Raw genomic sequence first — 27,790 nt, forward strand, 5'->3', positions numbered from 1 at the left:
GCTCTTCCTTATTATAAACAAGCCTGCAGCGCACATCTCCATTTCTCTCCCCTTCTATGGATGTATTTATCTGTTTATTTTGAAGCCTCGAACAACAGTCTACCCAAAGTACTTCAAGTAAAAATTTATTATGGTCCTAAAAATGTTGGCTTATTTCCACATTGCTATCAAAATCAGTATCTTGTGACTTTACACTAGAGGAAGATGGAACTTGTCATATGCAATTGATAAACAAGATCGTAGTTTTCAAAGGATTCTTCTAGATGTGTGGAATATATTTTGTAAAATTAATCTTGATTTTATTAATATAAGCATTTTTCCTTCTACCATCTAAACATCTAGTGTACCATCATCGGTCTTATACTTACCACGCTGTAGCAGAAGCAATTTTTTTCTAGATATGACAAATTCTATCCAAAGTAAGAAAAGGGAGAAATTGGTGGATATATTTAAAAAGCCAATTGGTGTTGGTTTTAAAAAGAAAATAAACAACTGGTCTTGTCTGAGCATTAGGGGGTACACAGTGACCTCCCTGTTACTCATCTGGTAGGTGTTACTCATCTGGTAGGTGTTAAAATCCCCAATGCAGGGGCACCTGGGTGGCTCAGTTGGTTAAGCATCTGCTTTCGGTTCAGGTCACGATCTCGGGATCCTGGGATGGAGCCTTGCATCGGGCTCCCAAAACTGCTCAGCGGAGAGTCTGCTTCTCCCTGTCCCTCTGCCCCTCCACCCCTACTCGTGCTCTCTCTCTCTCTCATATAAATAAGTAAAATCTTAAAAAAAATTCCCCAGTGCATAGATGTGAAAGAAAAATATGCTTAGTTGTTAGACTGATCTGCAAATATAAAAGTAGAAATCAGGGAAAGGGGTCTAGAAATTACTATAAAAATCACTTCTGCCTGATAACAAAGGGGAAGAGGAGGGGACTGTACAAGGAAGAACAGTAATTACATTCATAACTGCTATATGTTTGAACCCATGTAAATAAGTCTCCTTTGAAATGTAGAAAAAGGACCCAACAGAGGCATCTGTCCATCTCTCTGAGTGGTACGTGGGTAAGGTTGGACTTAGAGGAAATCTTAGGCACCTATTCCCTCATATAAAATTCTGCAAACAAAAGGATTTCATACCTGAATTTTAGACACCTGAGGAGTTGTTTTTCATACTTAAAATGAATGTTCAGTGATTTATCACTGTGGGTATGAGCTGAAAGATAAGTGATAAATTTACTCAGCTTCAGGAAAGGCTGTCCTTTAATTTGACACTTTCAATGCTATTTGAAAGGCCTGTGCTGTTGAGGCTAAATCTTTTCCTTCTGACAGCTGGCCCCAAAAGATTACTGCTAGTTTCTTAGGAGTCCTTAGATATTCTGCCACCTTATTCCACTGTCTATATAAAGGAACAGTTCTCTTTAACCAATTTGCAAATACATTATTCCTTCACCACATGCTGCCAGTCTCAGGAAAACTACAGAGCAGAGGTCATCATTTCAACACTGGTGGACTGGTCCCATGGCTGCCATGGTCTTTACTGCCATTTACCATTAATAGCCACTAGTGTTCATTGGTGTTTCTCCTTGTATCTAAGTGTTCTTGATATAGGATGTGGCTGCTAAGCCAGGAGTGATTTCTGTGTAGATTCTACTGCTGTCTGTGTTTGTTCTGGTGCTTCACTGCAATTTTGGGATCCAAATGGTAAGCTGGTTTTGTGATTCTATTTTGCATGGAGAAGTGATATATAGCAATAACAAGTCACTTATGTGTTGAAATTGTACTTCTCATTAAATCTTTTGTTCAACCACATAAATTGAGTCCCTCTCTGTCAAAATTATGGTGGGAGGCACAAAGATGAACAAGACCAGGTGTTAAGGATGGCAACAGTTATTAATATCAAAGAGAGAGAAGTGAGACTTCATGAGAAGAAAGTTGGGAGCGGATGAATAGAAAGGAACAAATCTTTAGTGTGGGCTTAATATGTGTCAGGTATTGTGCTTTTGGGTAAGTTCATCTCATCTCATTTGATTTCAGTCTTGCCATCAATTCTGTGTAGACACAATTATGCCCATTTTACAGACAAGGAAATCAATGCTCAGAGAAATAAAATGATTTTCCCAACACAGCCGTTAATGGTACAATCAATTTTGACCCCAGAGCCCATGTTCTTTTGACCACTCTGTGGTTCTCAATCCTGGCTGCCCATTAGAATCATCTGAAGCACTTCTAAATAATAGTGATATGGACTCAACGCCAGATCAACCAGAGGTATGGGCTCCACAACCAATCAGAGTCTCTGGGCGTGAGGTCTGAGCGTTGGCATTTTCTAAGAGCTCTCCAAGTGATTTCAGTGTGCAGCCAGGGTTCAGAACCATCAAGGTCCACCATAGGTGCAAGGAAAAATCTATGAGGGCAGCTTGAAGGAGGTTTAAATTCTTATTTTGGTGACCCATGAACAGCATAATAATTTAAAAAACAAATGTATTGATTCAGAACAGACACTAACCACTTAGTACCTATGTATAGGTAGAGGTGACTTCATTCTTCCAGCAAGTGCTATGCTTGTCTTTCAGTTTATTTTATGTATTATTTATTGGCAGAGTCCTTCTCCCATTAATTAGAATTCTTACAAATCATTTCATATGTACATTTGTATCAGGTACTGCATCAAGTTCCCTGTAGACTCTTCTAGGTTATTTCTCTGGGCGGGAGGAGGGAACAGTTACGCCCCTGGCTTTTTCTAATTCCATTTAAGATTCTGAAGCAATTAGAAAAGATTCTGAGGAATAGAAAAGGTCCTTAGAGTTTGAAATACACCTGTTTTGCAGAATCAAATTTCTCATCACTGAGGTCTTAGGAATTCCTAAGTAACATATGCTTCCTAATGAACATAGCCAATCAGAAGCCAGCTGTTTGGTTTCAATAAATGAATCATCGTTTAAATACTTTAAAAGTGCCACAACACTCTTCTTTGCTCAGCTGTCCTATGTGACAAGCTTTGTGGCTTTTTCTCCCCCGTTAGCCTGCACATGTGCTTTAGTAATTGCTTAAAATGTAATGTGTTCGTACGGTGGTGTAGAAATTCTGTAAGCTATCTGGTTACAGAAAATAATGCTAATGTACTAGCAGTAAAATCCCAGACACACAAATGCCTTATTATGGCTGTATAATCAATATTTTTTGGATGTCTTTTTAAGAATGTCAAGGTTTTATTTATTTTTTTTTGCAGAAAATTTCATTTTCAATGGTCAATCTAAAAGAAATTCCTAGTTTCTGTTGAGACTATCTTTTAGCAGTATTTTCTGGTGATAGATGTATGATCTTTTGAATAGATTGGTTGCACTGATTTATGAGGCACAGAAGTCATATTTTCTTGGATTCATGTCGAAATACCCTGCCCTCAATCAAGAGAATTTTTACTGGGTGAACGAATGAAAGTAGCACTCACAGGCCACATTCCCTCAGAGTGTTTTCAGACCTACTCATCTCTGTAGATTTAATGTGCATCGTTTTTTTCCTGACAATGGCACATTCACACTGAATCCAAGGTCATCACAATTCCAGAATCAAACCGGAGTGAAACATTTTTCTGAGTGGGCAAATGAATCTGTCATCTTCACGCCTCATATAATTAAGCTGGTGACAGATGACGATGAGGACGCAATGGAAATCCATCAGCGTTTTAATTTTAAAACTGTTTTTGAAATAATCATTTGGTTAAACTATGATTGTATACTATTAAACCCCACCAAAAAAATGCCCCCATGACAGCTTATGTTTGGGTACATGAGAAGACACAAAAATAGGGAGCCTGAGCCTGACGCATTTTGCTAAAGGGGTCTTCAGATGGTTTTGCCACCTACAATGATTCATGAAACATCGCTTTATGAATCGAAGCTTGTGTCCTAATTTCCTTTACTTTGTTACAGCTATTTCCCCTAGATGTGTTCCCTCCTTGCAGCCAGCTGCTATTCAGCAGTCTTCACCGGGGAGCAGACCCTCAGTGCCTAATCCTGCTGTCTGGTTAGGAGGCAGGGAGGCTTGTGCTCATTGAAGGCTCCCCAGAGACGCAAGCCTACATGGCAGCAGGACTGTCCCTGACATGGGAATGTATATGTTGGTGTAAAACCCTGGATATTTTTATATTTTTATTCACTTGGACAAATCTGATTACCTTCTCTCCTTTTGGGCCACGAACTCCATATTCACCAAGGTTTCCCTAGGTGGAAAAAAAAAAAAAATATATATATATATATAAATAAAAATACAAAAAAAGTCCATTTATTATTAATACATTCAGCCCCTGCATTAAAATATAGTCAGGTAACAGTGTTGTAATAATAGCTTTTATGAATACCATGTTAATCACTTTTGCCTCTCTTACCTTCTGTGAAATATTCCTGAAAAACACCAACTTTGTAGACCCTATTTATCTTCTCTGTGACTTCCTCCCAGGAGGTGATTTGGGGGAAATATCACACCTCCAAGGGCAAGTTGTCACTACTCCAAATTAATGTCTGGCAACTTCTCTTGGTCCCCAACGAGTCCACTGATATGACTTTGTAACATTATTAATGATATCTTTGTTGCTCACTATAATGGACGTTCCATTAATTAACCTCTTGGCTGCACTCGCCACTCTCTTGACTTTGATAATACCTCACGTTCCTAGGATCTTCCTGTCTCTCTGACCTCTCCACTTCCTCCCTCACCTAATGGGTAAATGTTGGATTTCCTTAGGACTCTGTCCAGATCCTTTTCTCTTGTGACTCAACATTTTCTCCTGGACACTCTTCTTTGCTCCCATGGTTTAGGTATCATCTACACAAAGACAAATCTATAAACCCAGCATATGTCTTCTAAGTTTTGACCCATGTATCTAATTTTCCACTTGTTGTATTCACTTATAAATTTTCGAAGAAATTCATATTTAACAAGTTCAAAACTGAATTAATAAAATTCAACAATACACACATATATGAGAGAGAAAGATGAAAGAATTACATCATTGCTGTTAACATGCATTAATCCAGAAGTGGGATAATAACCATTGGCTTCTTCCTAATCTAGCTCTATGGTTACTTGTTAAAATGCATGGTAATTTCATTTTACAATTGAAAAAAAAAAAACAAGGAGAGAAAGAAAATCTGAATTCATCCTCTCCCTTCCATAGAAGTCTTCCTTCTTCCATCTGGGTATCATTGTTAAGACCATCCTCCTTTTCCTCAAGTCCAATCAGTCATCTAGCCCGGCTGCCTCTGTTCCCCAAATCTCTTCTCTTTACACTACCTACCCTCACTCATCATGGCTTGCCAGGACTACTGTAGTAGCTCCCTAATTGGCATTCTATAATCCACTCTTACTCCCCACACACCTACATTTTCTATATAAGGTCAGAGAGATACCTTTAAGACATTCTGAGTCCCTTCTTTCTAAACTTTTACAAAGCCATCAAAATCCCATATGACCTAAACGCATTTCCCTCTCCAGGATCATGGTGGCCCCTGTTCTCCCTCGGAATTTCCAGCTGTAACAGCCTTCTTTTGGCTTCTCAAATGGACCAAGATACTTTCCATTTCACCCTCTAGGTCATCACTCTGTCTTCACTCCTCTGTCCAGTTAGCAACTACTCATCCCTCAGGTCTCAACTATGATAAAATGCCATTCATGGAAGATCCTGCAGGTCTCCCAGACAGGTTCCCCTCTCATATCTTCTCATTGGATATTGTATTTTTTCTTTACAATACTAATATTTTTATTTTTGTGTTTGTTTAAAGAAGCTTGCACCTTTTGCACTAGAATGTAAGCTCCATGATGGAATTGAATGCCCCATTCCTAGCACAGTACCTAACATACAGGAAATATTCAATAAATAAGCCTATAATTCTAATTTATGTGTTTTCTCCCATTAAAATTTTTTTATTAAAATATTATGTGTTGGTAGAAAAAAGTAGAGGAACATTTACACAACAAAAATATGCATTCAGATCACTGTTGCTATAATTTTACATTTTAAATATACCTTCCCTGTTATTCATCCTACTCCAATCAAAAATAAGTAGTTTATAACTGCTGTTATTGTTGGTCTTGTGACAGACATTTCTCATTTTTCCTGTTTAACTTTGATCTGAGATGTCTGAATTGAAAATAAAAGTTGTATTCTCAAAATCCTGAGCTGTATATTATTATAAGGACATATTTGAAAATGAGGTATGAAACTCTAAGACACATACACACATACATAAAGAATCAGCAGTTACAAAATGGTAGGTTGTTTAGATGCAACCTGCATAAAACATAACTCTGAGGCATTTCCTAAATATACTAGTCATTTGGGCATGATGCCCGTCAGTGTATACAACCCATCAGCATCTCTCCCTGGCTGTGTTTAAGAAAGAAAATTTTAGGGGAAGCTGGAACATGCTTTGGTCTACAACATGACTTATCCAGAGATGGTCTTGGCCTGGGAGGTCCCATGCTCTTGAATTGCAGAGCAGAACCAATATAGCATCTTGGTTTAGATGCCCCTCCTCTCACACCTCCCCACAACCTACAGGATATTAGAGATGTTCTAAGTGGGATGAAAAATTGCTTCTATAGCACCAGCTCATGTTATTCTATCCATATGCTCTATTGTTCTAAAATCTTGATTTTCTGGTAGCTTTCATGCCCAAAGAAAAAAACAGGGCTATTTACTGCCTGCCAGAGCCCCATACGTTTGCTTCATTCAATATCTAGGCCTGGAAATCCATCTAATCAAGGATCCTCAGTGGCCTCTGGAGCTGTTCTCCACTCTCAGGCTAATAATACTCAAGGCATATTTGACCTTGAACTTCAGTAGCATTGACATTGTAAGATTTTGCTCTCTACTTTCTCCAAGCTATCTGTACCAGACAATTACTTCGCTCTAGAGAAATAATAAGAGACATAGTCCTCACATTTCTGGAATCTGGCATTTGGCCATAGATATTATTCTAATTTTACTAGGTCATTTGTACATTTGTGCCATGTTATTTGAATGGGTTTTTATATGCCTTTTGAATAAATGTAATAGTTACATGGTTTTAAATGTGTTTATTTAAAATGTCCTCCAGTGAAGTGATGAGGGTTGTGGAATGGGGCTGCCAATCTGCCTGGTCATTTCAAGAGTTTAGGGATGTCAGAACATGTCCTTTTTCTCTTGTGGGAAATGATGAATGGAACTCTGAAACCTATAGTCAGGCAAGTGGGAAGACTCAAGCTATTCCACTTGACTTGGAGAAGGTATTCTCTGAAAAAAGGGGATGTACCTGGACATGGATAGGTTGAGCCACAGGAGATGGTTCATAAGGAGGAAGAGACAAGAAGTTAGGATTTAAATTTTTTTTCTGAATCTTCTGGGTCCAGAAGGGTTGCCTTTAGTGTCCCCAAGGAAGCCTTCACTTTCTAGGCCATGGGTGCATTTAACTCACTATTTGGAAAGACTTTGAATGTTTGATTTTTGGAGAAAGATTTTCTGTCCTTTCTAGTCTGTGGATATTGAAATGAAGTTATGATTTGATACTTGAAAGAAAAATAGATTATTTTGCTAGCAAATTGGTTTTTTTGGATCAACAATTTGGAGAAGTGAACAAGAGAATTGGTTGCTGGGAGGCACAGCATCAATCTCCAACCGCTGAGACTGATTCTCTGCAAACTGCACCGAGTGTGGCGATGTAAGATAGCACAACTATGCATTTGAAATGTGGATCTTTAAAAACAATATCAAATGTAAAATCCTCCCATTCTGGGTCTCCACAGATAACACTTTTTCCCCCATCTAGACTGTTGCAAGAGGCTCTGGATCTGATGGCATTAGCAGTTGACACAGCCTATCAAATTTTTATTAAAATCCCCAGAGTTGGAGACGATGAAGAGCAGTTTTTTGGATTGTGAGCAGATTTTCCTTAAGGGGAAGAATATTCTCAGCATTGTTGCTTCGTTTTGCAAACAATCTTATGAAGTGGGAGCAGCTGTTTGTAAATTATTTTTGTGATGGAGAGGGAAATCTACCTTTTATTCTTTGCAGCCTCAAGTGGGCATGCAAAAATACATATAAACACACTTATATAATCTTCCCAACCTTACTCCTTAGTCTCTCTCTTTTCCTTACTTCCCTCCCTCCCTCCCAATTCCCTTTTTGATTTGTGCCAGGAGGGGAAAAGGTTTTTTATGCCTTAGCTTCTCCCTCCAGAAGACATAAAGAAAACTATAGGGGAAAAGACCAACTCCTGTGCAGGGACCACAGAACAATTCCTTGGCCTTTGAGGATTCCTCGGATGAGGGAATGACCTGCGGATTCTTCGAGTTTAGAATGGGGAGGAGGAGTGTCTGAGTTGCCTACTGCTTGTCCCCCCACGGGTGGCTGCTTCAGCAGAATCCAGGCTGCACGAATGGGAGCTGAGTTGCTGGTGTCCAGGACTCAAGTGCAGACATCACATAAATCAATGCCAATTTAAAAGGGAAGATTATTTTAACCTTGGAGCATCACTTTATATGTCTCAATATATGGTCCATCATTTAATCTCCAAGGAAGTTTCATTCATGTTCCTTTCTTTCTCTCTCCTCATATGCTATAGCCAGACTGTCAGGCATGCAATGAATTGCAAAATGAAACCACCTCAGTATCCAAAACAGATGGGGGTGGGTGGGTGAAGTCACCGCCAAGTGAAAACATGCATCTCTCTCATCATGGCACCTTTGGCCCTTTCCTTTGTGAAGCTAAGGATGAGAATAAAGTGGTTATCAACCAGAAACACTGGCCAGTGTAGGTACTGAGAAGGTAGGTACTTACCTCCTCCATCCATTCTGGTGGAGGCTGATAAAACAGCTCTAACTACTCTCAGAGTGAAACAAAGTAAAGTCTTTGGGAAGCTACCTTCCATTAATTCCCATATGGGTGTAAAATCTTTTGAAGCCAAGTGGTTATAATGCATCATTTGGGGAAGAAAAGCTATGGTCTCTCCTCTCTAACCAGTTATGCTCCAGCTCCAAAGCCACATTTTGAGCAGATGTGGACTAAATCCCTGTGAGCCTCAGTCCTCTAACGGCAGTAAGGACAGAGAGCTGGAGTTATTTTGGGCAAGACAATAGCTAAGTTCAAAGTCCTGGTTTAGCAAGATTCTCCACTTGCCTGCTCTGGTCAGCCCCCATTTTTTTTTGAAATATAATCTTAAAGTTAAAAAATTTACATTCTCAACTTTAGACTAAAATACAAATGCTTCATATATCTTCATTTAAGGGAAAACTGACTCATAGGCAAGATAAACTATATATAGAAGTAGTGTTGAGAGACCTGTAAAGATACAAGGTTTAAAAGTTTTGCAAGGGATAGCAAATATTTAAGTAGCTGAATAGCAACTTGGTAAATTTTATACCAAAGGTGATCGTAATAGAGTGTGTTCTTGAAGTTTTTCTAGCTGACACCGTGACATCAGAAAACTCATTCCCATTATTTTGAAGCATTTAAGATAAATCCTATTTTGTGACAGTAGATGCCTTTACGGAAAAAGCATTGTACTTTAACTGATTAATTTTAGATATGCTTCACTTTTTTTTCACTTGTGCCAAGACCTAATGTTTTGAAAAAGCTGTTATAGATCTATTCAGAAAAATGTTTAATAGAGAATCATAAAATATACCCCAAACATTCTTTCCTAGAATACTCCCTAGAAAATCTAAGTAAATGAGAAAATTTAAGACAGGATCACTTAGGAAGTGCTACAAGCTCTACACACTTCCCATAGTCTTTATGTTGAATTCACTCTCATTAAAGAAGAACTGGGATTTTTCAAACTAATTAGCTCATCATTTAATAAACACTTTTCTGAGCACCTGCTATCTTCAGGGCCTTTGCTGGCACATAGCATCTCTTTGGGATTTCTAAACAGAGAAGAATGACAGTAGTCAGAGGAATTTATTAAAAGGGAAAGCAAGAACATAGAAGAAAGATATAAAGGGGAGTGTCTCTCAACTTGTTTTTGTGTAGGAGCACAATTATTTACCACCATCGTATCAACAACAAGCTATCATGTATAAAGGGATCCTACTTGGTAGACACAATGCCTCATGCCAAGTGATCAGACCTCAAATACTTGTTATTAAATGATGGGTCAATCAATGGTCACACTTAGGTCTCTGGGTCTTACTTCACTGCCAACACCCATTTTCTTTCCCTCTGTTGTGTTTCCTTGAAGAACAGAGCAAAACACTCTTGCCTTTTGCCACTCAGGGACTTTCATGTCAGTATTCCATCGACCCTGATTACAACTTAAAAACCTTGGTGAAGGGGCCTCTCCCTGAAAGGTGGGGGACCCCCAGTCTTGATCTATGGTATGTAAAGGTTTGCTTGAGGTTTTAGCATAGCAGTGGTTGGTTCTGATAAGAAATCTATCACCTATTGTGCTACTCAAGCTTCAAGGCAGCAAATTATCTAAGTCTACCCTCTGAGAAACTGGATTTGTGACAGTATTAATGGTGAAGCACGATGGTTTGCATAATTTTTTGCATGAAGTTTTGCAAACTTTGAAGTAATTTTTTCTTAAATTTACCAAAAACTGCTAGAATGCATACAGGAATTCAGTAAAGTGGCAGGATATAAAATCAATGCACAGAAATCAGTGGCATTCCTATACACCAACAACAAGACAGAAGAAAGAGAAATTAAGGAGTTGATCCCATTTACAACTGCACCCAAAACCATAAGATACCTAGGAATAAATCTAACCAAAGAGGCAAAGGATCTGTACTCAGAAAACTATAAAATAGTCATGAAAGAAATTGAGGAAGACACAAAGAAATGGAAAAACGTTCCATGCTCATGGATTGGAAGAACAAATATTGTGAAGATGTCAATGCTACCTAGAGCAATCTACACATTCAATGCAATCCCTATCAAAATACCATCAACTTTTTTCAAAGAAATGGAACAAATAATCCTAAAATTTGTATGGAACCAGAAAAGACTCCGAATAGCCAGAGGAATGTTGAAAAAGAAAAGCAAAGCTGGTGGCATCACAATTCCGGACTTCAAGCTCTATTACAAAGCTGTCATCATCAAGACAGTATGGTACTGGCACAAAAACAGACACATCGATCAATGGAACAGAATAGAGAGCCCAGAAATGGACCCTCAACTCTATGGTCAACTCATCTTCGACAAAGCAGGAAAGAATGGCCAATGGAAAAAAGACAGTCTCTTCAACAAACGGTGTTGGGAAAATTGGACAGCCACATGCAGAAGAATGAAACTGGACCATTTCCTTACACCACACACAAAAATAAACTCAAAATGGTTGAAAGACCTAAATGTGAGACAGGAGTCCATCAAAATCCTAAAGGAGAACACAGGCAGCAACCTCTTCAACCTCAGCCACGCAACTTCTTACTAGAAACATCGCCAAAGGCAAGGGAAGCAAGGGCAAAATGAACTATTGGGACTTCATCAAGATAAAAAATTTTTGCACAGCAAAAGAAACAGTCAACAAAACCAAAAGACAACCGACAGAATGGGAGAAGGTATTTGCATATGACATATCAGATAAAGGGCTAGTATCCAAAATCTATAAAGAACTTATTAACTCAACACCCAAAGAACAAATGATCCATTTCTTGATTAGAAACAGGCAGAAGACATGAACAGACATTTTTCCAAAGAAGACATCCAAATGGCCAACAGACACATGAAAAAGTGCTCAACATCACTTGGCATCAGGGAAATCCTAATCAAAACCTCAATGAGATACTACCTCACACCAGTCAGAATGGCTAAAATTAACAAGTCAGGAAACGACAGATGTTGGCGGGGATGCGGAAAAAAGGGAAACCTCCTACACTGTTGGTGGGAATGCAAGCTGGTGCAGCCACTCTGGAAAACAGTATGGAGGTTCCTTAAAAAGTTGAGAAGAGAGCTACCATATGACCCAACAATTACACTACTGGGTATTTACCCCAAAGATACAAATGTAGTGATCCGAAGGGGTACGTGCACCCCGATGTTAATAGCAGCAATGTCCACAATAGCCAAACTGTGGAAAGAGCCAAGATGTCCATCGACAGATGAATGGATAAAGAAGAAGTGGTATATATATACAATGGAATATTATGCAGCCATCAAAAGGAATGAAATCTTGCCATTTGCAATGACGTGGATGGAACTGGAGGGTATTATGCTGAGCAAGATAAGTCAATCAGAGAAAGACATGTATCATATGACTTCACTGATATGAGGAATTCTTAATCTCAGGAAACAAATTGAGGGTTGCTGGAGTGGTGGGGAGTGGGAGGGATGGGGTGGCTGGGTGATAGACGCTGGGGAGGGTGTGTGCTATGGTGAGCACTGTGAATTGTGTAAGACTGTTGAATCACAGAACTATACCTCTGAAACAAATAATACATTATACGTTAAAAAATAAAAAATAATAAGAAGATAGAAGGAAGGGAAAAATGAAGGGGGGGGAAATCGGAGGGGGAGACGAACCATGAGAGACTATGGACTCTGAGAAACAAACTCAGGGTTCTAGAGGGGAGGGGGGTAGGGGGATGGGTTAGCCTGGTGATGGGTATTAAAGAGGGCATGTACTGAATGGAGCACTGGGTGTTATATGCAAACAATGAATCATGGAACACTACATCAAAAACTAATGATGTAATGCATGGTGATTAACATAACATAATAAAAAATTTATAAAAATAAAATGCTGGTTTTGTGAAAAGATGCTGAGCAAAATACATTTTTTTGAAACATACTTTCACTGAGGAAAGATACTAAGTATATGTGATCATGTTTCAGAGTCTGAGCAGTTAGGAATTAATAAGTGTTTTTTCAAAAATATGATTACATAAAATGTCTGTGTATATAAGATGTGAAAAAGAGAAGCCATACCTTATTATAATATCCAAGAGTCTGTTGTACTCCTTGTATTCCAGGAGGTCCCTGTATTAGAAATAAATCAAAGAGAAAGGTGTGAACATTTACCAAAACAACGTGAATTTAAATAATGTATCTAAGAATTCTTGAAATCTTAGTTAAGAAAAAGTAAGCATTTGTTTAGTCAAATATTCTAATTAACAGAGAATTACAGGAGCAATAACTTATCAGGTTCCTAAAGGTACTTCTAGGTTAAATCCTGCATGAATCCAAAGAGAGGTCCTAAGTGGGAAAGTGTAACATTTTACCAGAAGGTCAGCCATCAGCATATTCTTTATTAAAAAATATTGTACCTGTAAAACTCCTCCGGGGAAGAGGTTGTAGGTTCAGTTTATTTTTGACACTTCTTACAGGGCTTTGATCAATATATTATAGAAATGTGTGCCCATGTGTTATTAACTGAGAAAATATGGGAGAAATATTCTTTTGAATTGGTTGAGTGAAAATGGCTGCACATGGAATTTCAGACCAGAAAAAGATATCTGTTCAAAAACCTCAGATTTAAGACATTCAGATGCTCATAGTCTTCAGCTGACATGGAGCGTTCACTAAGCACCTTGTGAGCTTTGGGTAGACAGGGAAGAAGACATTCGTCTGTCCCTAAAACTTCCAGATAGAGAAGAAGAGGAGAGTTTCTGAGTTTTCAGGGATTACACTTTGGGGGAGAGGGCCATAAGAAAATACAAAGCTTAGCATTATTTTAAATCAAGTAGTTCAAGCCAAGAGAGAGTCAGCAATGCCAGAAAAGAGACTGCATATTTCATCTAGACCTCAAAAACTCCTCAGAGGAGAGAAAATATTACAGAGGCAAAGCTCTTTGCATTTTACCTCAGAAGATAACACAAAGAAAGACTATGATTGAGCAAATCAAACACCACTGTTATACAAAATTATTTTCTTTACAAGGAAATAAAAACTTTGAAAAGTGAAGAAAATTTTAAGGAACAATTACTAGCTGTACTCACTGATAGGAGAAACACCTTAAGTATACTGAAAAAATTAATGTCAGTTAACATTTATGACTGGTATTTCTTATGAACAGCTTGTGTCTGAAGGTCTTTTCTAATGTGAAACCTTTGCATTGTGCCACTAAATGCAGCAGATACAATGATGTAATGATGGATGTCTGGAAGCAGTTTGATATAACTCTTGAGAAAATAATAGGCCTCACGGGTAACGGAGCCAAGTATGATTGGAAAGACAAACGATGTTGTTACTTTGCTGAAATAAAAACAGAGCTAATGTCAGAAAAGAATTCTCATGGCACTATATTTTTTTCCTGTTCTTTTTCTATTTGCCAGCATTGTGTACTCTAGGTCAGTTAGATGAAGTAATGAGGAAAGCAATCATTGGGTGGGAGTTTTTGCAAAAAGTTTCTAGCCAAGAAGATGCAAAATAAAAACTCATTCTTGAAAATCAGGAAGCTTGAGATTGCTTATGCATTGCTCTTTCTGCAGCTATATAATGTGGCAAGGAGAAATTTTAGGTATCATATTGTAGTAGCATCAACAGGTGGCTTATGGATATATGCATAGCAGGCATTTGGTGAATGGTGAATGCATGTTGATAATAAGGCTAATGAGATCAAAGAATAGTGATGTGGTGGGTAAATTTAGCTTCATACACATTCATCCTCGTTGAAAGTATTAATAATTAGGGCTCCCAAATATAGCAGGATCATACAGTCTCTCAAATAGAGCAGAAGAATCAATCAAATAAGAATAGCAAACATTTATAACGTATTTATTGTGTGCCAGGCATTATACTAGAGATCTTATGTGGATTAACTCATTTAATCCCTACAGTGACACTGAGCGGTATATACCATCATTATTTCCTATTCGAAGATATAGGAAATGAGGGTTAGAAATTGTTAATTGGCCCAAGGTCACGCCACTGGTAAGTGGCAAGACTAATATTTAACATAGGTAGCCTAGACCCAAATTTAGTTCTCATCCACTCTCCTATCTTAACTTAAAAGCACACTCACAGCCTAAAATAATTTTGTAGTCATTTTTTTTAAAGATTTTTTTTTATTCATTGAGAGGGAGAATGATAGAGAGAGAGCATGAGAGGGGGGAGAGTCAGAGGGAGAAGCAGACTCCCTGCTGAGCAGGGAGCCCCATGTGGGACTCGATGTGGGACTCGATCCCGGGACTCCACGATAATGACCTGAGCCGAAGGTAGTCGCTTAAACAACTGAGCCACCCAGGCACCCTGTAGTCATTTTTTTTATCATGTTGACTGTGCCTTAGAGAATACTGGATGATCACTCTTTCATGTTCTACTTAACATACTGAAATTGAAAAAAAAAAATCAACAGAACTTGTACTTAGCACTTCTTATGAGCGAGCAATGTGATTGGTGTAGGAGGGGAAGATATAAACACTTTGTCTTTAGATGTAGTCCCACTACATAGATGAAGGAGGTCCCCCGAACTATTCTTTGCATCTCCCATCTATCTTCATACATTCTTACAACCCATGATAGGGATATTATGCCTAAGTATTCCCCCAAGTTCCTCCCAACCCACAACTAGACTCAAAATGCATCTTATCGGGGTGCCTGGGTGGCTCAGTTGGTTAAGCGACTGCCTTTGGCTCAGGTCATGATCCTGGAGTCCCGGGATCGAGTCCCGCATCGGGCTCCCTGCTCAGTAGGGAGTCTGCTTCTCCCTCTGACCCTCCTCCCTCTCATGCTCTCTGTCTCTCATTCTCTCTCTCTCAAATAAATAAAATCTTTAAAAAAAAAATGCATCTTATCTTTGTTTGCAGAGGTTGGGAGAGCAGGTGGTCAGAGAATAGAAAAAGTGGGAGCTTTTGAGGGGGCTCTGGAAGTCAGTATGGAAAAATAAAGAGGAGAATGAACAGAGTGGTAGGGGTTACCTGGCACAGAACAGGTAGCAGCGTGGATGAGAATAGTAAAAATAACGGGAGGGCAAAAATTGGGTGAGAATTAGGTCTGATCTTTTACAGACTGGTTATGTGCTCGCAGTGTATAGCAGTATTACATAAACCCAGAGCATATTCCTCATCCAGGATCCTGATCTTGCTGTTGAACGTACAACTGGGGATAGGGCAGGAGGGCTCAGTGCTGCTTCTCCTTCTAAAAACAATGGCAGAAGCACAGCTCACCGAACAGAGTCCCTGGCCAATAGAAAAGCCTGAACAGTATGATTCAGATATACACAAGATTAGTAAACCTATAAAAGTTACTTCCATATTTTTATATGTTTTATTCTTGCCATAAAATGTCAAATCCACAAAGTACTGCTCCAAATGGGGTCGATCTGAAGTTTTAGGCTCTACTACCTAATCTACCGATGAGCATTTATGATGACATTTTCTCTCTTGTTCTTTTAGTCAGTAGGATACTCTGGGTATCACAGATCCTAGGTTTAATGTAACAGAGATTTACAGCTAACCGTCTACCCTGAAGGCAGTCCTTTACACAAATTCTCCCCGAGGGCTAAAGAAGCCATGCAGTGACTGAAAAAAGATGCCAGTGGAGAGTCCTCAGGCAGCCTACCTCTGCCCTGACTGCAGCCTGCCTGGCCATGGCTCCCCGGGTTGTTCTGAAACTGGCAAAAGAAACCACCTCAATCAACGTGGGGAGAGTGATGGTAAGAGAAACACTATGCATATAGATGCCCAGAGCAACTCTCTCTTGACTGCTGGAAGACCAGTATAGACCCTGGGGTCTTAGAATTGGCTGTCCTAGAGCCACATCCCCAAGAGATGTGCGAAATATTTTCCTCTTTTCTATTCTGGTACAAATGCATGGCTGGAAGAGGTCCAATGAGTCATTTGTTTCTAAGTTTAGTAAGAGCTGTCAGTCTTACAGACTATCAATCAACTCTAAGGAAGAAGTTAAAGACTTGTGGTAAGTGACAGGTCTCCTGGCACCACATGGTGTTAGTAGATGTTCCAGGACACTTGAGAGGTCACTTTCTCTAAGGTCTGCATTTATGAAGACTCATCAAGGAACTGCTTAGATGACCAAGGCCCAGTGGAGAATGAAGGCTAGCTACGGAGGCCACGTCAGCCTCCGCTAATGCTCTCAGCCACTCCACTAGGAAAAGCAGTTGAAGGATGATGGAAAGAAAAGTCCCAATATCTTGCTCATGATAGTGACCTATACATAGCTATACAGAAATCATGGCTATACAATGTCTATCTATCTTTTATGCAGCTCTGCTCCACTCTACCTGTATTGGGTTGGGAGACATAGGACATCTTGGTTAATGTGATGAGTACACAACAGAGCACCTTTAAAATGCTCATGAACTCCAGGGAGACACACCTGTTCAGAACCCAACTGGGCTCCCGTGTAATTATCTGAGAGGTCTATAAACCTGGTATGGGTAGAGATCCTGATGTTGTTTCCTACTGCAAAGAACCATACCTGGTGTGATGAAGTGAATTAATGCTACATTCAATTTGGGAGCATATACTCTCAGCAATAGTTTATAGCATTTAAAGGTTTTTTTGTTTGTTTGTTTTTACTAAAATCTTGCTAGAGGTGGAAAACAGAAGTATCGTGGTGTCTGACACCAACGTCATCAAATGCATAGTGTGAAAATAATGAGCCGTTTGCATTATCTTCACCTTAGCTGATTTCTGTTTTGGCTACAGATTCCCTAAGTTTAAAAGATGGCCAGAGTTTTCTGTGTTAAAAACCACACTCCTCAAACCTGGTCTTGGCTGTACTTTTACTTTTCAGTTCATGCAGTACACAGAGCTTAAAGAACTCTACTTTTCCCTTTTTTTTTTTTCCTTTCCCTGGTCTTTGGTGTAAGCTCTCTATGCAAGTCAGGGCTAAGACCTTTTGATTCAGCTTTATCACCCCCTAGTATTCTGAATCAAAATCTCCATGGCTCCACAGTTACTTTGCCTCCTCTCTGATCCTCCCTCCTGAACCATTTCCCTTTTTTCCTTTTCTCTAAAAGCATCCTTTAGTTCTTCATCACTGCTGACTAAGCCTTCTTGAGCCCCTTATTTCCAAGCCCCATAGCTGTTCAATCTCTTGTTAGGGGCTCCTTTCAGGATTCACAAATACATATTTTCAGGTTTTATAGTAACTGCCTTCTGGCCCTGTGGGTTTCCAGTTAATTTCAGTCACAACCTTCAAAATACCAAAACCTCTGTGAGGAAAGCTGTACTAATCAACGAGCTTCAAAACATGTTAAAAAATAGCTTTGCCATAAGAACAGATAAAAAGCTTATTATTGGAAAGTCATTTGGGCTAATTTTCAAGAAATATTTTCCATTTCTAATGGCTGGTAGAAAAGGCAGAGAACTGTAATTATTCTTCCTGTGGTATTAAAAAAAAATATATCACGAGGAAGCCTAAACTCATTCATAGGAATGGTAAGACAAAGCATATTTCAATAAATAGTAATCGCTGGAACAGCTAATGTTTTCTCTTATACATTTACATCTATAATATTATATATAACTTAGTATATATAAAGCACATTTACATTGGTTATGGGGGCTGTGTACACCTGTTTTCTTGTTGGAATGAAACAAGGAGTTTCAATCTGTTTTTCTTATCATAACTCGGGATGTGGTACATAGTATCTCTCCCATCTCCACCAAGGTTTGCCAAATTCATTAGAATTATTGTTTCTCCAAGAAAAAATGTGCGGGGAAAGCCGACTTCTTGCTTGTTGGTTTTGGTTTCAGTTAGCAATGGTAGCGAACCTAGCATAAGTCTTGCTGCTTTCAAACTCATAGAAGATAGGGCCAACAGATTGAGATTAATCTAAGAATCTGGCTAAATAATTGAAAACAAAGCTGCAGTGAGCTCTAGTTAAGTAGAAAAGAGCTTATGGATGGATTTTTAACCAGAATTACAACACAGAAAGTTGTATTCTAACTCAGAGAAAAATCGATAATATTCTTTAGATAGAAAATATTTGGGAAATCAATTCCTCTTCCTTTTAAACACAGAACCTCTTATTTATCTTAAATATTTGCTCTAAATGAAATTTTTTTGTCTCTTGGGATTTAAGTATCTAAGTTACACAGTTATAATTTTTATCGTGGATTATTTTTCTAAGAATGCTTCTGCTATAAATTTCTAGTGACTAATGAGATAGCAATATTCCTCCCCCCCCACCCTTCAAAATTTCTGAAAACTCTCCAACTACACAATGATGACTTCTGAAGCCAGGAGAAGATTCACTGAGTGTTCATACTATGTTTACATTTCTTTTTTTTTTTAATTTTTAATTTTTAATTTTTTATTACGTTCAGTTAGCCAACATATAGTACATGGAGGGGATTATGCTAAGTGAAATATGTTTACATTTCAACATAGATTCCTCAAGCTCTCCTTTTTGGGATTACAATGGGAATGTGGCCAGATAGTATGTACGGGGTAAATTTTAAGATTCCTGGAAAGGAACTCTTATTCCTGAGAATATCTCACCCACTTTCTGGTTTATTCCTAAAACTTCATAGAGAAAGTTTGATTTATTTGTTTGGGTTTTATCACCAGCTCAAATGTAAATGTTCCCGGTAGATGTAATACTGTTTCATATTTATACGACTCTGGATAATTTTAAATTTGTTTTCGTGTATTTTCTTGGATGACATGTTAATGTGATTTCAAAACATGTTATCTTATTTGATTCTTACAATAACTGAAGGGGGTATTATTATATTCTTCATCTAACATGAAAAAATGGAGAGATTTTTCCCCTAAATCACATAATAAGCAAATGGTAGAATCAAGTCTAAGAGTTGTTCCATTCTAATATATTCTCATGAATCATTTATTAAATATTTCCTGAGAGCAAATTGAATGGGACAGAGAAAGAGAAGAGTGAAGGGCATGGTACTTGGGGAGTAGGACAGGAGAAGATAGTAAAAGAGGAAGTGGTACAGAAAAAGGAGGATGAAGACCCTGGAAGCTGATTCTTTCCTTGTACCACTATCAACCCAGGGCTCTTGCTTTCTGGCACCAGGTTCTGAGGAATGACGTTACTTCTTTTGTGCTAAGTCCTAAGATAAACTTTGGTTGTAAGAGATGAGGACTCAGAATAAGCTCAAGGAAAACTCAGGTTTCAAGCGAATCAGGACATATTTCATTTATTTGGCCAATACACAAAGATACAATCATGAAACTGAAAGTGCCCTCATCCTTAAATAGATGTTTTCATCCACACTGAGAATTGAATCTACTGAGATTTTTTTGGATGACTAATATGTCAACGAATATACTTAGGTTAACATTCTTAGATGAAGTTTACTCTGTAAAGACTTGAACAGAGAAAAACAGGAGAGGAGCGAAGCAGATAGAAGAAAAAGTTACACGAGAGTGATAATGTACAAAGTGGGCAAAGTATCAACATTTTTGCTTCAGAAATGGTAGACCCTGGATGAAATCAAGAGAAAGAAGGATGAAAATAATACGCAGATGGTAGAGAATGATAAAATGAAATAATAATAATATTAATAAATAAAAATGGTTAGGCTTTGAAACTAATAACTGTGTGGCAAGGGACATATATTACTGCGTTTTACTCTACAGCAACCCAGCGAGGTAGGCATTATCCTTATTTTACATAACAAAAGGTTAACGATCTTACCCAAGGTCACACACCTAGTGGATAAGAGCCAGATTCCAACCCAAGTCAGCCTGACCTCATAGCTTTGATATTTTAACACTTTCCTTTATCTGCTTCACAGTGAGAGGGTGGCCAGATAGGAAAATAAAATGTCAATTATCTTAAAGCTGGTTATAAGAATCAAGTAGGGAATTCTATGATAAAAGATTATAGAATCCCTTAATGAGATACAGAATCAGTAAGGGCCAAGCAAAGATTGCTCAGGGACACAGTGTAGACACACATCTTCAAAGATTTGGATGACAAGAAGAGATCAAGAGGAAAGTGGCCAGAACGGAAGAAGGGTAAGGAGAAGAGAGAGGAACCACATACAGACACAAGAAATGTTAAAATCATGGAGGGCTTAGATTAGAGAGAGATCAAGAGAGGGAGATTTCTGAAGAAAGCAAGCAAGCAAGCAAGCAATGGTAATCAGCATCTTAAGTAACTTTTGGAATTCAAATAACACCAAATGAGGCCTAGTATTTATGGGATGATAGAAGAAAAGGAGAAATAAAAATGGTCATAGTTGGTGGAAAAAGATGAGCTAACCAAGAGAGTAGTAATGCTTGGAGATGATTTTGATAGGCTGAAATTCTATGAGTGTGAAATTGCTGTGATGAACAGTCATGGGAAAGCTGTCACACTTAGTGGAGAAAATGAAATACCCTTCAAATAAAACTACAACGGTGCCATTGTACTTGTTGTGGAAGAGAGATTTGTGTATTAGCATTCTTGAAATCTGAAGCATTTAAGTGATACAACAATACACGGGTTTAAGCATTCATCAAGGACATCTTTCGGGGACATCCTCGAATAAAAGTAGTACTTTTGTTAGAAGCCAGCACCCACACGTTCATTCTTGGTGAATCTCTGGAAATTCTGAGCAACACTGTGATCTGTGTGATCCATCTTCTCTTGTCTGAGCCAGTTTCCCCCAGCATATGGCATATACCTGCACCATACTTGGAAAGATCAATAGCTCCTAAGTGTTTCAATCTAAGATATTGCCAGCATCCCTGGTTCAGAAGTTCAGAAGCAGCGCGATTAACAGGTGAGGAATTGCAGCAAAAGCAGCTTCTAGATCTTGAATGAGAATTTTTCACATCTGCCACTTTGGACATTTTTCAAACTCATTCCTCTGTGTATTCCAGGAAGTGCTCACTTGAGCTGGGCTTGTCTCTTCTGGCCTGCATACTGAGCTGTGTAATTGAGGGAACTCAAGCATAGGCAGTTTATGGTTGTATGAATAAGCAAAATACTCAATATGTGACCTGATTGTTTTCCAAAATTGCACAGTCCCTGGTTTTACTTGTCATTTTGGAACAGGAGTGGGAGGATGAGACTGTGACAGTGAATGCATTCAATGGGTATAATTAACTCATTTCATAAAAGCAGATTTTCTAAATTATGCTATGAAGCTCATAAGTTTTTAACACTTTATTTTCCAAGGGAGACAAAAATCATTTTCAAAGGAGCTTATTTTTTTCCTGACACCATGAAACAAATCAATCTAATTGGTATAAAGCCCACTGCATTATTGATAGTGTGGGACATTTTTGACTGATTTCCACGGCATGATGGTTAGAAAAATAATGATTCCTCCCCCAACACTGCTATTCTGCTTATCCATCCATAAAATGTGTCAGACTCATCTCTCCCCAGTATGTCCTGCAAAAGGAAAAATATCATTAGTCAGCTCCCTGCAATATAGGAGCAGCAGGAATCTTGAGAGTGGCTTGCCACCCCACAGGAACAACATCACTGACCCAGTGCAAGGTGATAAAAACCACAGGGGTATGAAAACTAGTAAGAATGGAGGTGTGTGAAACAAATTATTTGTATCCAGTGGTATCCCCCAAAGCTCACCACCAACCAAAACCATACCCGGAGAATGAGTGTGCCTCCACCCCCTCGTGTGACCTCGGGAATCAAATCAGGAGGAAAGCTGGCTTACACCGCCTGCACCTATCAAGGCTTTGAGTTTTCATTTATGTCATTAGGTGATAACATTCATTCTCTTTAACAGCAGTGGTAGGATGGGGCACCTGGGTGGCTCAGTGGTTAAGCGGCTGCCTTTGGCTCAGGTCATGGTCCCAGGGTCCTGGGATCGAGCCCCGCATCGGGCTCCCTGCTCATTGGGGAGCCTGCTTCTCCCTCTCCTACTCCCCCTGCTTGTGTTCCCTCTCTCACTGTCTCTTTCTGTCAAATAAATAAATAAAATCTTTAAAAAATAATAATAAAAGCGTTGGTAGGATGACAATGCTGCCTGTGCAGAGAAAATGCGATTTCCAAGGCCAACTGCTGGGACTTAAGCTAACCAGGCTGATGGCCCTGGCATATACACTGCCAAGTGACACAGAGGCCAAGAGCTGGTACAAAATCTGAATAGTTGGGGACATTCTGGACAGCTCTGGCAAACAGCAAAATGAACAGTCTGTAGGTTTACTTTGGTGTGATTATAGTCTTACTTCAGCTCAAATGTGTGACATCAAGGTTTCTCTCTGATCTATAGGTGTAGGAATGATAAATCTGCGGATGATGATTTTTGGCTCAACTGAACCCCAAGGTTACAAAGGGCACATTCAGTGAAGTACTAGAAAAAAAAGACGTAATAATTTTATTTTTAAAACACACAGTCCCCTACAAAGGATTTCAGGCAAAAGAGAAGACGCTGACACTCTAGGCCAGTGAAGTTATCGGTGATATTACCCTAATATTAACCTAGCCCAGAGGATGGTTTTCCTGTTTCTTAAAATAAATTTGGAATATTTCAAGCATGCTGAAAAGTATAGAAAAGAAGATGATAAATTCTCATGAATCCACAATCCAATGTTGTCAGATCCTAACCATTTGCCATATTAGCTTCAGATCTCTTTACTTTTTAATGAAATTACAGAGACAGCTGAAGCCCCTTCCAGTCCTATTTTCTACCATATTTCCTTCCATATTTCAGGTCCTCCCACGTAATGCTGAAAACTTGTTGCTTCTCTAGTCACCTTTGACCCCAACAGTTTTCTACTAGGTAGTAGCTGTGTAGAGAAAACTGACTGCGTGGAGTTAGGTGAGCCCCTACTTCCCAAGGCCTAGAGCTTTGTTCTTGTTAAAACAGAGATAATCTTTTCTTGCCTACCTCACAGAGTCAGACAGTGATCAAATCAAATAGTGTATGGAAATACTTTTTGGAAATGATATCATCAAATACAAACTGTAAGATTATTTAGGAAACCAGTCTCCCTTTCTGAATATCTCTCAAAGGCCAATCAGGTTTACTAAACCCTTAATGTTTACCTACCACAAAGAAATAGTGCTTACTCCATGCAGTGGCCCAAGGAATAGCAAATTTAATGATCATATATCAAGAATATCAAATCTCTTGTCCCATGATTGTGATACACAATGCCTGTCAATTCAGAAGTCCTAATAGTTGGTTCCAATAACGTGATCCAAGATGAAAAGAGTCAGTGGCTATAGGAAGATAAAATCCTTTTCCTCCAGACTGTAGCTGTTATTAGCAAAAAACTTAGGAAGTCAGAAAGTGGCTAATAATGTCCTCCTGCTGCTGTTCACAGGGACAGAAAAAGAGAAGTAACTGGGGAATTGAACCCGAGTGCCAGTTTTCAAATTCTCAACCTGAAACCCCCAGGGGCCTCACACGCAAGTCTCTTCCTTCTGTGGCCACACAAGGTGACACTGGAATTTCAGCAATGTGGCAACAGCTGTTTTGTCTGGGACCATGACCCTAGTAAGGGGACAAGTGGTAATAAAAATGATTAACTGGCCATGTCTGTCTCCATTTTATAGGTCTTATGTGTCTTTATTTTTAAATCTGAGGAAGTCATCTTATTTTTATTAAGAAGTGAAATTACTATTCCCATTGACTCAAATAAATGGTTAGGTTCATTTTCTCTGAAGAGATTATCATTATAGTACATGGCCTTTAGCCATTTAATAGACCAAAGAGACTGAGGTTTTTCACTGAAAGGAAAACTGAGAAACATGATAAAACTCTGATCAGTTCAAGGTTTCTAAAAGGGATGTTAAGAATATGAACTGGATTCCCATTTAGACATGACGAGCCTCAAAATGTAGATAGTCACATCCAGGGTGCTTTAACCAGAAATTAAATGTTAAAAATCAGACATTTTTGTCATCCACTTTATTCAGTAGTCCAAAATGAATTTGGGGTACTAACTTGTTTTAGAGGTGGGCCTTGCTGTATGCTGAAAACAATAACTTTGCACCTTGAGTTCTCAGTTCATAGCCAATAAAGTTGGAGATGGAAGATCTGAATGGATGGATAATAGGATATGGCACAGAAAGCCATTAGGTCTATGGTGTTTTGAGGGCATATATTTTCATTGCTATGATTATTCATCTGACCTAACCCATAAACTACCAGAAAGGAAGCATTTTTTTCTTTTCTGGCACTGTTTTTCTCCTAGTTCCTTTATGTTCATTAGATATATCAAGCTCATTCCTACCTCAGGCCCTTTGCACGTCCTGGTCTCTCTGATTGGAAAGATCTTGCTCTGACCCTCACAGGCTAGCTCCTTCTCAAGTAACATCATCTAAATGCTCAAAGATGCCACCTGGACCATTTTAACTAAGGTAACAACTCTTCCAAATCACTCTTACATTGCCCAGTTTGTTCCCCTGTGTCACCTCCTCCTCAACTGAAACTGTTTTGCTATCTGTTGAATTTCTTACTAACCACTGCTACCCCCAACACACAATCGAGTGTAAGTTACTAAAGGGAGAGACCTTGTCTGTAGCTTGTTTGTTGCTACGTTTTTTTTTTTTTTTTTAAACTACTGTATGCTCAATGTTTGTAATAGTGACTCACACATGATAGATGATCAGTAAGTATTTGTTGAATGAATGAATTCAATATTACACCCTAGATTACTCTTTTAAATGTGTATAAGGCAGTACAAACATAACTTTCAAACTGTGCAATGACTCATGCTCTCAAGATAAGAGAAGTTCTTTTATACTGAAGTTAAAATGAAAACAGAAATAACACAGTAGTATTTGTTTTAAATCATATTGCGGTTTTAGAAAAGAAGCATACATTTCATTGGAGTCAGCTCCCACAAAACGATCACTGTAGAGTTTTATCAGCATTTTACAATAGATGGGCACTTTAGATATCCATGAGCTAAGGGTTTTCACTTCAAGAGTGTATCAAATTCATATTGAAAGGGACTGGGGATGAAATAGCATTTCTATTTAAAGTATAAGATAAGTACAGAATTAAAAAAACACCCGTGAAAATAATTTTGAAAATCATGTAGATTTATAATTAATCTTCAAACACGGAAAATTTCCATAGCTTGGACCTCCTCCAAGGGCTATGAAGTGTCGTTCTTTGCTTAGAGCTTTTCCAATGGAAACAGTAGAGGGAGCTGCTGCCCCATGTTACAAATTCCTTGAAACTGTTTTCAACATAAATTGCTATGCACTGAAATGTGAAACATTTGAGCCCACTGCTCAATTCTCATACTGCAATAATGAAACAATGCACAAAAACAATGCCGGGGGGAAAAATGAAAGAATCAAGAGCCCTGCCTGTAACAGAAAGAAATAACACGTTTTAAAATTAATGTGGTTTTTAATAAACACTTTTACAGGGATGATGAATGAGAAGTAAAGTTAATGTCAAATGGGTGGGCTAATACATACTTCCTTTAATGGCTCATTAGTTAAATTCTCCTGCTTTCCCTCCTGCTCTGCCTCATTTCCAGCTGCTTTCCTCTCTTTTCTAAAGGAACTAAAAACCAGAACACTTTGAAATAAACTAAGGCATTTTAAGTCTTGAGACTTTCCAAGTCTCATTATCATAACACAAGGCCACGATTTTCCATTGCTTATGCTATGCAGATAACTGGAAGGCTTTAAAGAAAAAGAGAAATTTTTGTTAGAGTGTGAGGGATAGTAATTGAGACTTAGAGAACTAATAAAATGCAACAGCTCAGATCGTGGATGAACAAGTCCCACAAGCAAGGAAGAGGCTGTAAATCAGAAGAGAAAAAAACACCACTGAATACTTAGACCCCGTTATTATTACCTGACTATGAGTAACCTTCATCTCTCTTCATGAGTAGATTTACAAATGTAGACTAAGCATTCCATATTTATGTAGAGCTCATGATCTTTCATTTTAGCAAGTCATTGAAAGACATTTACATTTTTGTTAACAGGGTTTTGGGAAATCTATAAAAGGGGAAAAAATGTAGTGGTTCAATTGCAGATTCAGGATGATCTCTTCTATCTACAATACTATATGTGTGGACGGATGTTCAGAATAATAGGAATGGATCTCAGTTATACTTAGATAGAGCTTTACATTTACAAGAGAGATCTTCTCATACATGGCATTGATTTCTCCCAGCAACTGTGAGAAGTTGATGAGGCAGGCGCTATCATTTTGAATTTACAGAAAAGGAAACTTAGCCATGGAAATGTCAAGTGAACTGCCTGAGGACACCCTAGTGTGGACTGGGTACCTCACAATCTTCTTACACTATCCCGTTGTCCTGAGGCACTGCAGTGCTATGGATTATGGTGAGAAAATCAAGCCACGTTCTGTGTATAATGTTTAAATAAGGTGGATCCTAGTCAAATTATAAATTAGAAGCGTGTCTTTTACATCCATGATCCAGTGAAATAAAGATGGGTTTAGAGACCAGCTCCTGAGTTTCACTTCTGGTTCCCCCACTTACACTTGTGTGATCTTGGGCATGTTACTGGATATTTCTAAGCATCCTTTATCCTATTATAAAATGGGACCGTTTCTACATCTCACCACAGTTGTGAGGATTATGTAAGGCGCTGGCAGTGGAGAACCTCATGCAGAGCAAGTACTATAATAAACTCTCCTGATCCATCCCTTTCTTTGGAACCTGTTTCCTCAGGAGTTAGTAGTATTCCTTCCCCGGGGACACACTTAATGCTCTCAGGCTTCTTCTCTGAAAAACTGCTCTTCAGCATAGTGTATTTGCAGGTATTATCAATCTAAGACATCTCTACTTAATGGTTTCCCTCCAATGAAGAGTTAGTCATTCACAACAAGATGGCAGAAATTATTTGGGGGAATTTGAGAGCTTTTTCCTTTGTATAGGTAAGATCGGCTCTGCCTGTTAATAGGAAATTGGACTAACATTTTATAAAAAATGTGTTCATCATAAAGGGTTGTGGCTAGCTCTGTTAACCAGTTTAGTTGCTCCTCAATTA

At 38.6% G+C, this 27,790-nt stretch overlaps 1 protein-coding gene across 8 annotated transcripts in view; it reads right to left on the minus strand.

The window, feature by feature from the left end:
- COL19A1 (collagen type XIX alpha 1 chain) overlaps window positions 1–27,790 on the minus strand; it is a 324,092-nt gene that overhangs the window by 73,408 nt on the left and 222,894 nt on the right. For all 8 annotated transcript variants that reach the window (XM_032409538.1, XM_032409537.1, XM_032409544.1 and 5 more), the window contains 2 exons: window positions 12,895–12,945; window positions 4,168–4,212 (listed from right to left, as the gene is read on the minus strand). In XM_032409538.1, the coding sequence (XP_032265429.1) occupies window positions 4,168–4,212; window positions 12,895–12,945 (96 nt within the window). The remainder of the gene's footprint in view (window positions 1–4,167; window positions 4,213–12,894; window positions 12,946–27,790) is intronic.

This window comes from Phoca vitulina, unplaced genomic scaffold (genome assembly GCF_004348235.1).
Source record: "Phoca vitulina isolate PV1807 unplaced genomic scaffold, GSC_HSeal_1.0 scaffold11, whole genome shotgun sequence".
Classification (NCBI taxonomy): Eukaryota; Metazoa; Chordata; class Mammalia; order Carnivora; family Phocidae; genus Phoca; species Phoca vitulina.